The 14,268-nt window shown below is 41.4% G+C and overlaps 1 protein-coding gene across 10 annotated transcripts in view; it reads right to left on the reverse strand.

Annotated features, from left to right (window-relative positions):
- The window catches only part of ptprfb (protein tyrosine phosphatase receptor type Fb), a 167,921-nt gene that overhangs the window by 90,944 nt on the left and 62,709 nt on the right, over positions 1–14,268 (reverse strand). For all 10 annotated transcript variants that reach the window (XM_080034566.1, XM_080034565.1, XM_080034573.1 and 7 more), the window contains 2 exons: positions 9,920–10,065; positions 8,741–8,882 (listed from right to left, as the gene is read on the reverse strand). In XM_080034566.1, the coding sequence (XP_079890692.1) occupies positions 8,741–8,882; positions 9,920–10,065 (288 nt within the window). The remainder of the gene's footprint in view (positions 1–8,740; positions 8,883–9,919; positions 10,066–14,268) is intronic.

The raw sequence follows: 14,268 nt of genomic DNA on the forward strand, positions 1-14,268 counted from the left end.
ATCATAGATAAAGCCTGACAAAAGCATGGAGCTATTGATGTATCAGTAAACATGATGACATGAAGCCGAAAAGCATGAGTGACTTCATCCAGATTTTGTGACAGTTTCGTGTCAAACAAATTTTGGAGACGGTTCAATTACCGAGGATCAAAATTTGTTGAGAGTCGATTTAATTTAATTTAATTTTTTAAATAAAAAAATTGTATAACAGTTCAGATATACCAGATGCTGGCAAGGTGGCTGCTGCTGGTAATGCTACCAATTCCAAAATCTCAACAAACCACTCATCTTCATTGCTGTGCAGAGAACAATTGAATGATTGTTGAAAAGGGAAGAATATTCGACAGCATCAGTGTTGTTCTCTTTAATATTATGTATTAGACACATTTTCCAAGGCTGAATACCAAATGTATGTAAGTGGTGTTGTTATGTCCTTGCACGTTGTTTTATTTGGTAAATATGGACTACAATATAGGTGATACAGCCCTGACCAGCCCTAAAGCGCTATCTGTCCTCCTTATAATGCCCAAGTCCTTGGAAATAAGAATGCGAGGATGCAGATTGGGTGGCCAGCAGGGTGATTCCACCCTGCCATATTGTGTGAGTCCTTGGGAGAAGCATGCATAGACAATGCAGTTTGTATCCGTCAGCCTGAATATGATCTACGATGCTGGGCCTCCAGCCAGCAGATGGTAGAAGAAATTAAATCTGTGACACAGACCGGCACAATGGAGCTCAGAAATAAAGGGGGGGAAGGGGGTACACCTGTGGACTGGTGAGTATGTGTGTGTGTGTATGTGTGTGTGTGTGTGTGTGTGTGTGTGTGTGTGTGTGTGTGTGTGTGTGTGTGTGTGTGTGTGTGTGTGTGTGTGTGTGTGTGTGTGATGATGTGTGTCTCTGAATGGTTTGGTGTGTGTGCAAGTCTGTGCCTCTGTATTCATATACAGCATGTTGTGACATATAACAGCCCTGCCCAAAGAGGAAGCCAAACCAGTTCTACTTAAAGCTGGGGTATGTGATTTCTGATTGGTCAAAATTAACATGAGCGGTACACCTTGATCAATCAGAGCGAGGCTCCGATTCTAAAAAAAAAAGAAGAAAAAATTAAAATCTGATTCTCTGTTCTTATTGGCTGTTGGGACTGTCCATTCACTTTGGCACTGACGTTGTTGGTCTAGAGCAGGGGTGTCAAACTCATTTTCACAAAGGGCAGAATTACGACATGATAATCACACGAAGGGCCAGACATGTCGCTTACTGACATGCCTTCTTTTTATTCCAAAAATCAAACCACATATCTAGGTATATAACCTGCGTACATACGGGGCATAGGCTAGGTTTCGTTTACATATTTTGGGGGACAAATTATAGGTGGGGGGTATGGGGGTGCTCCCCCAGAAATTTTTGTGCGTCAAACACTTAATTTCCTGTATTCTGGTAGATGTTTCTGTTTTCTGTGCCTTTTCTGCATCAATTTATTGTGGAAATGTCTTTATTTTTCTAAAGGAAAAGACAACATTCAGGTTCCTGGTGAAACAATTATAAAGGACTATAATGCAGTAAGGCTCTCAGGAATCCTGGATTGAGCGACAATATGTTTTCTCTTGGATTTTTCAAAACTTTCTGCACTTTCAAAACATATCACGTTTTTTTATTTTATTTTTTTATAGGAATCATGACCCAGCACCAGTGTTAACTATTTATGACACTTTACATTGGTAATGAAATGCAAAGCCACCATTGGAAATGAAAGGGGTGGGCTATCAGCGGCTATCTAACATTAGCTAGTGAGCTATATTGTAACTTGAGGCAAAAGTTAGAAACCAGATAATGTTAGCATTCTTCCTTAGATAGTTGACACAATCAACCATCATATTAGCATGCTATTTAGCCACATAGATTGGCCTATTTACAGCCATTAGAAAACTGACATCTTTTCTTCAATGCAAGTTCATCAATTCATGGCTTAAAATCCTGAGCTGTGGAACTTTCAGCAGACATTCCTAGTGGTAAGCTGTGCGAGTGTCCTAACAGTTGGGAGCGTGTGCGACGTGGGGATATGGCACAGGCTCCGCATGAGAGAGAGAAAAAAATAATAATAATATTTTTTATTTTTTTTATTTTTTTCGCGGGCCGAATTTAATGGAATTACCAAATTGGTTCGCGGGCCAGATTAAATATTGAAACGGGCCAGAGTTTGACACCCCTGGTCTAGAGCGTGTCAGGGAGGGACCAAAGAGAACAAGTGGAGCGGTTGAGGTATTTAGATTCAAATCTCTATCCCAACTGCTATTTTCTCCCCAAATTCTCCACCCCAGCTTTAAAGAAAACCCAAACTTTCACAGTCTACTTCGTATTAATAAACAACCTGACCACTCACCTTCTCCAACAAAATAAGGAAACAGATATTAAAATATACAGAACCCCAGCAGAATTCAAAAGAATAATCAGACAAAGTGAAAGAGTAATGTGGGGGAAATAGCTGTTTCACAACAGACCATATTTTGGTCATTGTGGATGATTTGAATAGTGCGAAGGAAAGGAGGGGATTAAGTTGTCGGAGGAGTAAGGCACAGTATTAAATCATTCCGATATAGCTTCTGTATGTACTTATCTTGCCTGGAAAGAGGCACAATGCCATTTCTACGCTGTTTACCCAGTCAGGTTTTTAGTCCGCACTTGCCTGGCTCCTGAGATATTTATTACTGGCATTGTGCCGCAGTAATTTTTTTGTTGCTCATGTACCCAGGGTCTGTAATGCATGCCAAACAAATAAAGGCCTTTTCTAACCCGCAAGGCCACAATTTGTTCACAGCAACCAAAATACAGGAACGCTTAATAAAGTCAACACAGTAAAGCTGGGACACTTATGAATAACATATGGATTTCTTCGGTAATTGTGAAAACATATAGAATAAAACATATAGCTACTATAAAATACTTTCCAATCGTTTTGTCCAATCTATTTCACACTGGGTCGTCAGGTGTATTGCTGAGGGTCCAATGGAGTGCAGGACTGACTGAGGTTGTTAGGGTCACCAGTTATGTTGATGTATTGACTTGTATTTCGGCAAGAATGGGGATATTTTTTCTCCACTGGAAAAGCTTTGAATCCTTGCATACTGTATATCTCCCTTAACCTTTCCCGCATTACATGTTCAGGACGGGGCTGCCAGGGAACTTCAAAAAAAGGATTGCAGCTGGTCGGAAGGAGAAGCTTTCTAATTCACGCTCTGACAGCGGAGGATTCCGGTAATGATGGGGCTTTTGATCTGCTACCATTAGATAACATTCCTCCTTTCTAGAAGACAGGTCTGCTGTCTCCCAAAGGACAGGAGAATGTTCTGTTGCACAGCAGAAAAACTCACTGAATATACCAGAGTTTTTCCGCTCATATTTAAGGAATCTTCTTAATCTTGGAGTCACCGGGAGCTCTGCAGATAGCAGCTTGACATTTTTTTTATGTTTGTATTAGCTTTTTATTTTGCTGAAACTATTAAAAAGGTACAGCGGGAGAGTGGGAGTTACAATTCCCAGCTTTTCAACCCGTTTGGGAAAATACAGAGCTAATAAGAGAGCACACACAAATGTTTCGTTCTCACGCCACAAAAGGAAATAAAAGCAGCATTAATGGTTGAACAGTGCTTGTCTGTGTGATATATGACCTCCAATTATAAACTGCATGTGTTGAATCTCTCACTGAGAATCTTGCCGCCTTGGTTTTACTTGGAAAAACATAATTTTTTTCTTCTTTTTTTAATCTACAAGTCTCATTGCTTTTAGCCTTTTGCAGGACTTGTCAATTTCGTAATTCCCTGGTTGCTGATAGAAGCCAATTAAAACCTTTTAGGATTTTGCTCAAGGCAATTTCCTCAGAATTTGAAACTAGTTTTGGAGAAAAACCTTGTCAGCTTCCAATTGTGGAAACAGTCACTCTATTCATTGCACCACAGAAGCTCATCAGTTTTGTCATCACCATTAGTGTCATGACATGGTTTCGACACCGCCTTCGTCATTTCCTTGATCTGAGTCATTGCATTTTACATCTTACGTGCCCATCAAATGTTAGACCTGGCGAAAAATATGAAATATTGCCTCGACTGGGAGAAGTGGCAGCACACTGCATTCAAGACTGATGTTCTGAGCTGAGATGTCTTTTCTGGCCGGCAGTAGTTTATTTCATACATCACCAAGACAAGCACCATTTACCTGAACATTTACTGACGCAGTTCAATCCGAGAAGGGGCCGCTCAAGGTCAAAACATTGGCATCGTTACCCAAGTAATGAGTCATTGTTCCCTCTAGTCATCTCTCTATATTACCAACCTACAACGTCATGCGACCGCTGCACTGTCCACTATATTAAACAGAGCGAAAAGAGATACAGAGTAGGAACAGAGAAAGGAGTAGAGGAAAACAATTATATATACATAAAAGTAAGTGTTGAAGAGTCAACACGGCAGAAAATAAAAGAGAGGCAAAGAGAAAGGGAAATAAAGATTGACAGCAACAATATTTCTCAATCACACCTCTAACCCCTCTGGCCTCAGCATCGTCTGCATCATTATTTATCCATACGGGTCGGACAACTGCACACAGCTGACTGATTCTCTCTTTCTCTATACACATACACACACACACACACGCAGTGTCTCGGCAGGATTTTAAACTTGAAAAGGAATTTTGCATGCAGACCCATTATCTAAAAACATCACAGTGAGGAAATAATGATCATAGCAAAAAATAAATGAATAAAAGAAATAACTCAGAAAGACTTTGTTCTCATGATGCTACAGCTGTATTAGTGTATGTGTGTTTCTCTCTCTCTCACACACATCCATACACAATGAGAAATGGCTGCGCTGACTTCGGGCCCGTATGCAAGTCTCAGTGGCGTGACCTCTCGGGTGGGGGCGTGAGAACCGCCACGAACAAAGAGCGGGGCTGTTACAGCGTGACAGAATTACAGAGTGACTCCAGACTCATGACTGCAAGAAGTGCTAAAGCCTGACTGTGCTTTGGTGTGAAAACGTGCCTTTGCAACTCGCCACAGGTGAGCAGCAGGGGCTAAACTACACAACGCTCAACCCCAACTCTGATCATCTGCGAAGGTTAAGAAAAACAACAGGGACCTTTGGGCATACCGCATAATACAACTTTCTATGTGTAGAGAATTCCAACAGGTCCAGTATGATATGCATATCAATTTGTATACAACTTGACTTTTTTTATATGCTAAGTTGGGTAGCATTAATCTTATTGACAGCCGTACTGACCTTGACGGGGAGGTTACTGCCAGTGAAGTCAACTTATAAATATCTGAAATAACATTGCATGAATCAATATTTTGACACAACACTCGTGTTTCCATGCAAAAAGGCACGCTGTTTGAAATCCCCTTAGCGTTACATAAGAAGCTGCCAACACTGACTCAAAATTAACACGGACTAGGCTACCGATCACGAGCAAGTGATCCAGAAACTCATAATGAACTTCTGAACCCTGGTATTTTCCTTACACACACTACACTAGCTTTCCTTATAGCACACTGAAGGCTTGTGTAAAGCTGCCCCATTATGGCTGTCATAATCCATATTTTGCTGGATTGAAATAACAAAATAGAGAGCCAGTATATAATAATCATAATTAATGCTCAACCTTCCTTTGCTCTGCTAAAACGTATAATCCAGATCGACTTAGTGGTATAATGAATTCACCATTCTCACTGCCTCTCTGGAATTGGGTGATCAATGTATTTAGACAACTTCATGTAGATGCAAACTCCCATGTCCTGTATGGACAGAGTGTAAGGCTTTTCTTCGAAATGCAAAAACATGACATGTTTTTTGGCAATGCCCAGCTTAAATTTTTCTTTGCAAAAAAATGTATTTAAAAAAATTGTACACTTGTACTTTGCACATTTATATTTGGAGAGCTATACCCGGGACATATACACAGTGCCTTGCTCAAGGGCAGCAGCACAATGAATTAGGTTTACGGAGGCTCAGCAGTTTTATTAGTCGCTCTGTCTGGATTTTATCATTTGATTCAAAACAGCAACATTATGTGAAAGCGACTTCTCAACCCTTGAGGCTACCACCGCCCCATTAAGGAGGAGGATCATTAGTCTCCGTCTGTTTGGTGCTGCCCCAGTGTTTTCCTGTGTAGTGCCACTTATATGAACTTGATGTATCGCTAGGCTTCAAACAATAGTCTAAAAATAGAACAGAGTTGACAACATTGCTCGGTGACGGTGAATGTGTTTACACAGAGTCTGTCTCATGTCAGTTAATATGCATGAATCTGTGTACTGTTGGACGTTTGTGTGATGCATGTGTGTGATTGCAGTTGTGAGTCTTCCACTGATAGAAGAGAAAACCGTATAATGGAAAGGTTATTGCAAATTTGACCAAATCACAATTAAAAGGAGTATATAATATATAAAGATACTGTACACTTTTTTTGGAACAAATAGACTGATTGTTTATGAATAAATAAACAAGTTGACTAAATTGCATAAAATGCAATGTAAACTATATGTAACTGAATACCATCTTGATAACAATTTTAATTATTTACATTTACAGTTACAGAGAGGGTATTTTTTTCAACAATAACAGATGGTAAGACTCAAGAACAATAACACAGCAACAAGCCTTTATAGTCTATATCAGCTCATGAGTTCATTGTTATCAGCTTTGGCAGAGATTGCGTTCTCCCAGCAGATACAAAAACAACTTGCCAAGATCCTATTAAAGTCCTACTTTGGAAATAAATATCTGTCTCTCTGCGCCTTGCTAAATGTTCAACAAAGATTTCAACTTCACCAGCCACTTGTTTACTTTGGCAGTCTGCCATTAAACTCTGGACAGGTAGCGTACAGCTGGCTTGCTTGAGCTTGTAGGCTGAAAGCAGCTGTCAACGTTTTTTTTTATGAACCAACATTGTTTTGGGTTTGTCAGACCAAAGCAATGAGCTTAAGGTAGCTTATCTCTGTGTAAAGGTACAGACTCAGGTGTTGATATTAGCTGGAATCATCAACACTGGTAAACTTTCAATTCACTTTCACTTGATTTAATATTATCATAAAGAATACTGCTTATTTCAGATTGAAATAGATGTATATTATGAAAGGGACATTTTAAGCAATATAAAGTTGTAATTTCTCATAACATTGTGACTTTTAAAGATGCTATAACAACTATCCTAGCACATGAGTTTTCAAACCAAAATACACAGACAGTGTTGGCAACTCTGCCATGGTTAAAGGTCTGGTCCCAACATCCCATGCTGAGAATGTATGCAGTGAATTTCTGGAAGTAAAGGTTGATAATAACATCCATAATATGGCATGTGGAGGTATGGCATATGACTGTAGGGTTAGCCGTAGCAACCACACAGAGCACAGCATCATTGAGAGATGACGAGTCCAAGCAAGGCACTTCTGCTACTGAGATCAGTTGCTCACTGTTGAGTAAGCTTGTTGACTATCTTTCTAGTCCACTAACTGGGGGACTCCAGCACCCCCCAACACTAAGACTGTGATTTATCTCTCGGCTTCATGTCATGTTAGTGCTGTTTGTTTGTGCAGGCAACACAACTCCTCACGATATAGTGCAAAAGAGGAGAAAACCTTTCTTTGCGCAGGAGAAAAGTCCCTCCGGGGGAGATTACGCAAGCCCAGCCGATGATATCATCAAATCAGTGTGGACGCGGAGAAAAAAAGGAAGGGTGGGTGTGAGAAAGATGGGATTCAAATGGGGGACTGAAAGGCTGTGTTTGAATGAGCGGGGAATCTGCTTTAATGTCAGTGTAATGGCTATGGTCGGCTTTTAATCCTCCCGCAAGCTAGTTCTGTTTTATTTTTATTTATTTTTTTCTGGAAAGTTCCTAATGAAATTAACTGCTGCGGTGACAGGCACCCACATGACACATTTACAATCAACTAAAGAAGAAGTTGGCCCTCACAGCCCGGTGGTATGGAAGGCTGAGCAAGGAGAAGGTGCTAAACTCCTGTCCACATAAATCACATGCATTAACTCTAAAGGCCAGAACGGGAATGAGGTCCGCTGAGGTCAAACTAGCCTGTAGGCACGTAATGTATCCCTATAATGTGGAAAACACTGAAAAATGTTTTATATGTCCATGTGGAGCAATTAGCTTAAAGTCCTCTGGATGTACAGGGATTCACTGACTTGTAAATGTGTGTTTCAGTCATATATATTACCCATCAGTTATTATTTAGTGAATAAGGCTTCTAGTGTGGGGAATTTATTATTTTCTAAATGAATTATGACGAGATTGATTTTGTGTAGTAGATAAGTCAGAAAAGGCTGGGAGCAAGGCGAAGAGAAAATATAACATAATAGCTAACTCAAAGTATTTCTGACAATATGACTAGTATTCCAGGTCTTACATTTGCTGACTTGCTGAGCTCTGTGCCATCTTGTCTGAAAAATGCATTCCTTGTCTTTTTTTCCCCTCAACTTGTGGAGTTTACATTAAGATAGATCTGCTCCTCCATGACACCGCCAATACAAGAAATTCTCAGAGTTAGCAAATGTTTATGTATGAATTATTAAGGCAAACACTCATATTTGCTTTTGGATATATTGGAATAAAAGTCTTAGTCAGAACCCACAGCAGCAGGAAAAGGAGGAGGGGTTTTCAGAAAAAAAATACAAGTGAAAGCAAGATGGGGAAAGAAACCAAGCAAAGAAAAAAAAAAGACTTATCTTACCTTCAAGCACTGTAAGCTTGGCGCTAGTGTTGATCTCGCCAGCACTGTTGGTGGCTGTGCACTCGTAAATGGCCTCGTCTCTGTGTGTGCGCAGTGGCTGGATCCGCAGTACAGAGCCCGAACCATCATCAAACTCAATCACCTAGGAGAGCATAGCCAGAGCAAAGCAAAAGGCCACAGGGTGTTATTTTTAGATGGTCATTTTCTTTTCCAAGGACATCACTTTGTTACAAAATATAAAAAGGATTCGTTTAGACATGTAGATTGTGATTAAAAAAGGCTTCTTTTATGTCCTGCTGCATAATTAGACTTTCCGGCAAAACATTACTCTGTTTTTCTAATAATGGTTTATGAAAGAATTGTGCCAAAATGTCCTGTGTAATGGAAGTGACAAGGAACCGTAATGTTTAGAATCAGAATCAAGTTTATTACTTGGTAAGTTTTCATACGAGGAATTGTCCTTTGTGGGGAAAGCTGTGTGTTACTTCAACCCACTGAATCAGTTAGTGTCTATGGGAGGAGATAGGAGTCTGTATCAGCTGGGGTCCTAGGCTTTGTTGATGTGGCCGGCTAGAGAGAATAATATTATGGAATCCCACATAGCTAGCTACATAATGTTACATAGGGAGGACTGGTCAGAAACAGTGGGAGTTTTCCCCCTAAGGCACTTCCTTATGTTTGTATGGGTTCAAAGAGGGGGGGGAGATATACATCAAGGGGATGTGTGGCCATGGTGGTGGTGGAGCTGAGGAACAGAAGGCGAAGGATGAGGGTGTAAAAAGGCTGAAAGAGATGAATAGGACTATATAAATCAAGATGGAAGGAGATTAAAGAGAAGGGAAGCCTGTCTGGTCTCGCTAGAGAAGAGTTGATGGGATGCTCAATAACAGGGCAATTGATTGTGTATTTATGTATGTGTGTGTGTGTGTGTGTGTGTGTGTGTGTGTGTGTGTGTGTGTGTGTGTGTGTGTGTGTGTGTGTGTGTGTGTGTGTGCGGATGTGCGTGCGGATGTGTCTGTGTTAATGAGAGAGAGCTACAGTGGCAGACTCAGGCACACAAAGCCTATAATATTTTGCCACTTGTGTTGTGTGTGTGCCTGCTTGTACTCCTGTGTGCGCATGTGTAGGGTGTGTATGCGAGTGTGTTCACAGAGCTGAAAGTCGCGCATGAGTGCTCACCTCGAAGCGCTGGGAGCTGACTTTCTTGCCTTTCTTCATCCAGGTGATTCTGGGTTTGGGCTCCCCGGTGGCCAGGCACACAAACGACGCAACTCCGCCTGAGATGCCCGTCTGGTCCTCTGGAGATTTGACGAAACTTGGCAAGCCTGAGGAAGCCGGGGTAAGGGGGGTGGGGGGGGCGAGTAATAAAAAAGGGAGGGAAAGAAAGAGAGAGACAAGGGAGAAGGAGAGGAGAAGGGAGGGGAGAGAGGTGGAGGTGATGTTAGTGCCTGCTGCTAGTCACGTCGGCATGCAACACTTGGTTATCTATCGCTATCACTTTCTCCAAACAAAGGCAACAATGAGATAACCCAATACTGCGCAGGCATGCAGCTCTGTCATGGGAGAAACAGCCAGCCTTTGCACGCCTGTCTTTCACCGTATCGTGTTGAATTTCTCACCTCTGTGACACACCGTTTGAAACGGGGAAGGTTTGTCGCTCACAGACAATGAAGTTGCAGTTCTATCTATTAAACGTGAGGGACTGCATGAAACTAATAAGATGAAATAAATAAGCCGATAAACTCCTACTCTTCTTTAAATATATCTGAAAAAATCACAGAAGAGCAAGTTGCTGATAAATTTGAGTCTTTGAGAGTTGCCAGTAATCGGGTTATATAGCATTCAAATCCCTTTTGGCTCATGTGGCATTAAAGGTCACATATTATGTTCATTTTCAAGTTCAGATTTGTAATTTTGGTTCCTGCAAGAAACTGTTGTCATGATGTAATGTCCACATTTTTTATATTTCTCACATTGCCATTGCTAAATCTCCTCTTTTCAGCCTCTGTCTGAAAGGCATATTTTGCATGATAATTGACCTTTGAACTAGCCTGGTGCTACCAGACCATCGTACTTCATTTCATTTGTACAGAAGGTCTGGCAGTACTGTAATTGGCAAACGTTCACTCACTTGGAGGCGGGTGTCTGTTAAAGTTTAAAACTATTGGATCTGCCCAGTGCCACTCTGGATTAGCCAACCAATCGCATAACGTTTGGTCGTCACGTGTGTCATGAGCCGGCTTCTGGCAACTGAAACTGGAGCGCGACTTCGACGTCATCGTTCTCAGCCACTCGCTCGCTCTCTTCGCTGATTGGACACAGAAATTTGTTCGAGCAGAATCCCACTAATACGCCCTGTCACCAGACTGACTACTGAAGGGAAAATGAAATTTGGCCGGAAGTAGGTAGGCGGGCGCAGCCAGGCTACCTTTGAACCTGGTTGATAAAAAAATCCAAACAAGGCTACCACTCTTTTTTGACTTTCTAGATAATGTTTACAACAACACTGTGGACTACCATGGAGAACACTTCTAAATGTTTACCCTCAGGGTGTTTTTACCAAGCACCATCCCCACCGCCATTGTGCGCAGGACAATAGAGTGTGTGTAATAGAGGGACAGCCCATCTAAGATGACCCGATACTACAATGAGTGCACCTTTGCTAAAGCCGTCATGCGTCATTCTTTATTTACAGCCTTAAACGTGCATAATAAGTCCGGCTTCAACGTCACGACACAATGTCCTTATTATCAGCTACGCCGGCTCGTCTCCAGAGCCATTAAACAGGGTGGTGAACACCTAAACCGCAGTTATGAATAGTAGACCGCCCCGCGGAGACACGGACAAAGGCGTGAATCATTATGATGTGTACACAGAGGGGATGTCAGCCTTCTCTCACTGAGCACCCACTGGGGAAAATCCAGCAATGGCTGCCAACATTCTTCTATTTTTTATGTGTTATAATATAATATTGGTGGGAGAAGGTGCGATGATGGGGGTGAGGGTTAGTGGTGGGGGCAAATATCCTGTCAGCATAGCATAGTACCTCTCTCTGATATGGATGGGTTCTATAGTGTGTGTACATTCTCCAGGTACACCTTGTATATTCTCAACCTCTACCCTCACTTGGCTAGAGAAAGAGCGGGTGCTGTTTGTCCTTGCTTGAGGACATCTCTGCTGAGGAGCCATACAGCGGTGTGTAATAAAATGCAGACATATTGCAGGCATGCAGGCAGTGAAGTTTACCTGCATACAGAAACACTTTGATGTGTACAGAAGCGTATTAGGGCAACGGGGGAGAAAAAAAAGAGGAGGATGTTTTTTTTTCTCATTATGCACTTTGAGAATGAAGTGGAAATGTCAAGAATAAAGTGGAAATACAATTTTGTGAATAAAAAGTAATACAATGTCGAGATCAAAATGGACAGTTCAAGAATGCTGTGACGTTGGAAAGTCGTTGACAGATTTGAACTTCCGGGATCAATAACTCAAAGGCAAAATGGTAATAAAACACAAACGATGCATCTTTGTCATCGTCATTAGGCAGACAATCTCCTTCTACCTATTTTTTTTTACTGAAACGAGACGCCTTCTAAGCTCAACTAATAACATTGCTCTCTTTGTGAAGCGTGCTGTGAGCAAGAATGCAGGAATTGTCTAGTAAACGCAACACAGAGGAGAAAAATATTCAATACCCTCACTTATCTCAACATTGTAGTTCATCTGTATTCACAGAATTGTATTTCCACTTTTTTGTATTTTTCTCAAAGTGTATAATGGAAGAAAAAAACGTCCTCTACTTTTTAATCCGCTCCTGTCGCCCTAATCATTTTCACTAGATGTGAGAGGGTTGATACACACTCAAATGCAACTGGTTGGAGGGATATAAGTACTAGCAGAAATATGAGAGGTTTTAATGTGGCTCCTGAAGAAATGTGTGTTGTCCATGCATAACAATCCACGACTTAGTTGAGATTGTCATTTGACACATCTTACCACACCAAATGAATTATCTCTTTAAACTGCTCCCTACACACAACAATATTAACACACTGAGTCGCACAATCTCTTCACAATTTTGAAAAAATAAAATGCAGGAATCTGATATTTATTGTTCCCGAAATTACCCATTTTATGACCCATTTTTCTTCTGACTAAGTGACTGTCAAATAACTGTCAAATTAGCAAAATAGATTAAAGCTAACATCCGTGTCCTTTGTTTAAAAAAGCAATCATGACAAGAAACAATGACAAACAAAAACACAATCAACTCCACAGCTCTTCACATAAGACTGATAGGCTGAAGAGCACTGTAGTGCAGTGTGTAGTGTGTGAGGAGGCAGTTATGTGTACTTGGTGAAACACATCAATCCAACACATCCATCCATCCATTTGGGACCTGCGACCCGTTCACAGCACCTAAACCCACCTGACATTTGAATGATATTTTCGTCCTGGTTCTCCCAGGGGAAAAGGTTTTAGACTGCACCAGCACAGTAATAAATCCCTTTTCAATAGCATCAGAATGTGACTGTGCCACGCATGCCGACAGCAGCAGGGGAGCTGTGCTAATGATTCAAACCCGATGAGCTCTAAAGAGTGTATGCCTGGGCATGCGTGCATGGCTGGTGAGTTGGAATCCTCAACACCTGATTACCATCGTTCTGACTTCCCAGACCTCCTGCTAACATCTGCCCATAGCAGTTCCATTTAAGTTGATGTGAAGGCTTTTCAATCTGTTGCTAAGATGCAGGATCAAGGGGGCGGCCTTAGAGAGTCTCTCAGCACATGCTTCAAATTTGAGGATGTAAGCTTGTGCATCGCCACAAACATTTAGGCGACGGACCGACTGGATCTTAGAAATCATGAGGATTTTTAGGGATAAGAGAAGGAAAAGGGTAAACTGGCCCTCACTGAGATTGTCCAGTATTAATCCTCTTAAACAGGATTCCCCTGAATGTCAATGGTTAACCTATGGGTCAAAGGCCCGACTATGGCAAATTCTGAGCTGTCCACCGTTAATCCAGATGTCACCAAGAGTTCAATCACAAAATCTAGATGGGGTTAACAGTGGAGCAAACACTCCAATGAAAGGAAATAAGCATTTATTGGTGGACTAAGACTCTGCACAGTGTCTCCATCCCTGCAGGTAAGGAAGGCAAACCGTCGAGTTTGTCATTTTTTTCTAAGAGAGTCAACCAGATTCAAACCTTTTTTTCTCTGCCTGTGACCCATTTTCCTAGCTGTCAGGCTTGTCACATGAAAACAAAGGCAGGGACGAGGTGGCAAACATATAAGCTCAACCTATGCAAATCCTTCACTCTCCGAGTGACTGCAAGCTTTGAGCTGCACTCTTTCTAAGCTTTGATATATCCAAAACTGCTATCTTGACACACAATGCTTTAAACTTAAAGCATGCTCTCTTCTCTGCTGAAATGTGTAGAAAGGGCTGTCACTAGAGTCTTCGCTAGTATACCAGGTTGCAAGGTGCAGGAAATTCAAGGTTTAAGGTTATCGACTCAAGAATA

This window comes from Ammodytes marinus, assembly GCF_949987685.1.
Source record: "Ammodytes marinus genome assembly, chromosome: 9".
NCBI lineage: Eukaryota > Metazoa > Chordata > Actinopteri > Uranoscopiformes > Ammodytidae > Ammodytes > Ammodytes marinus.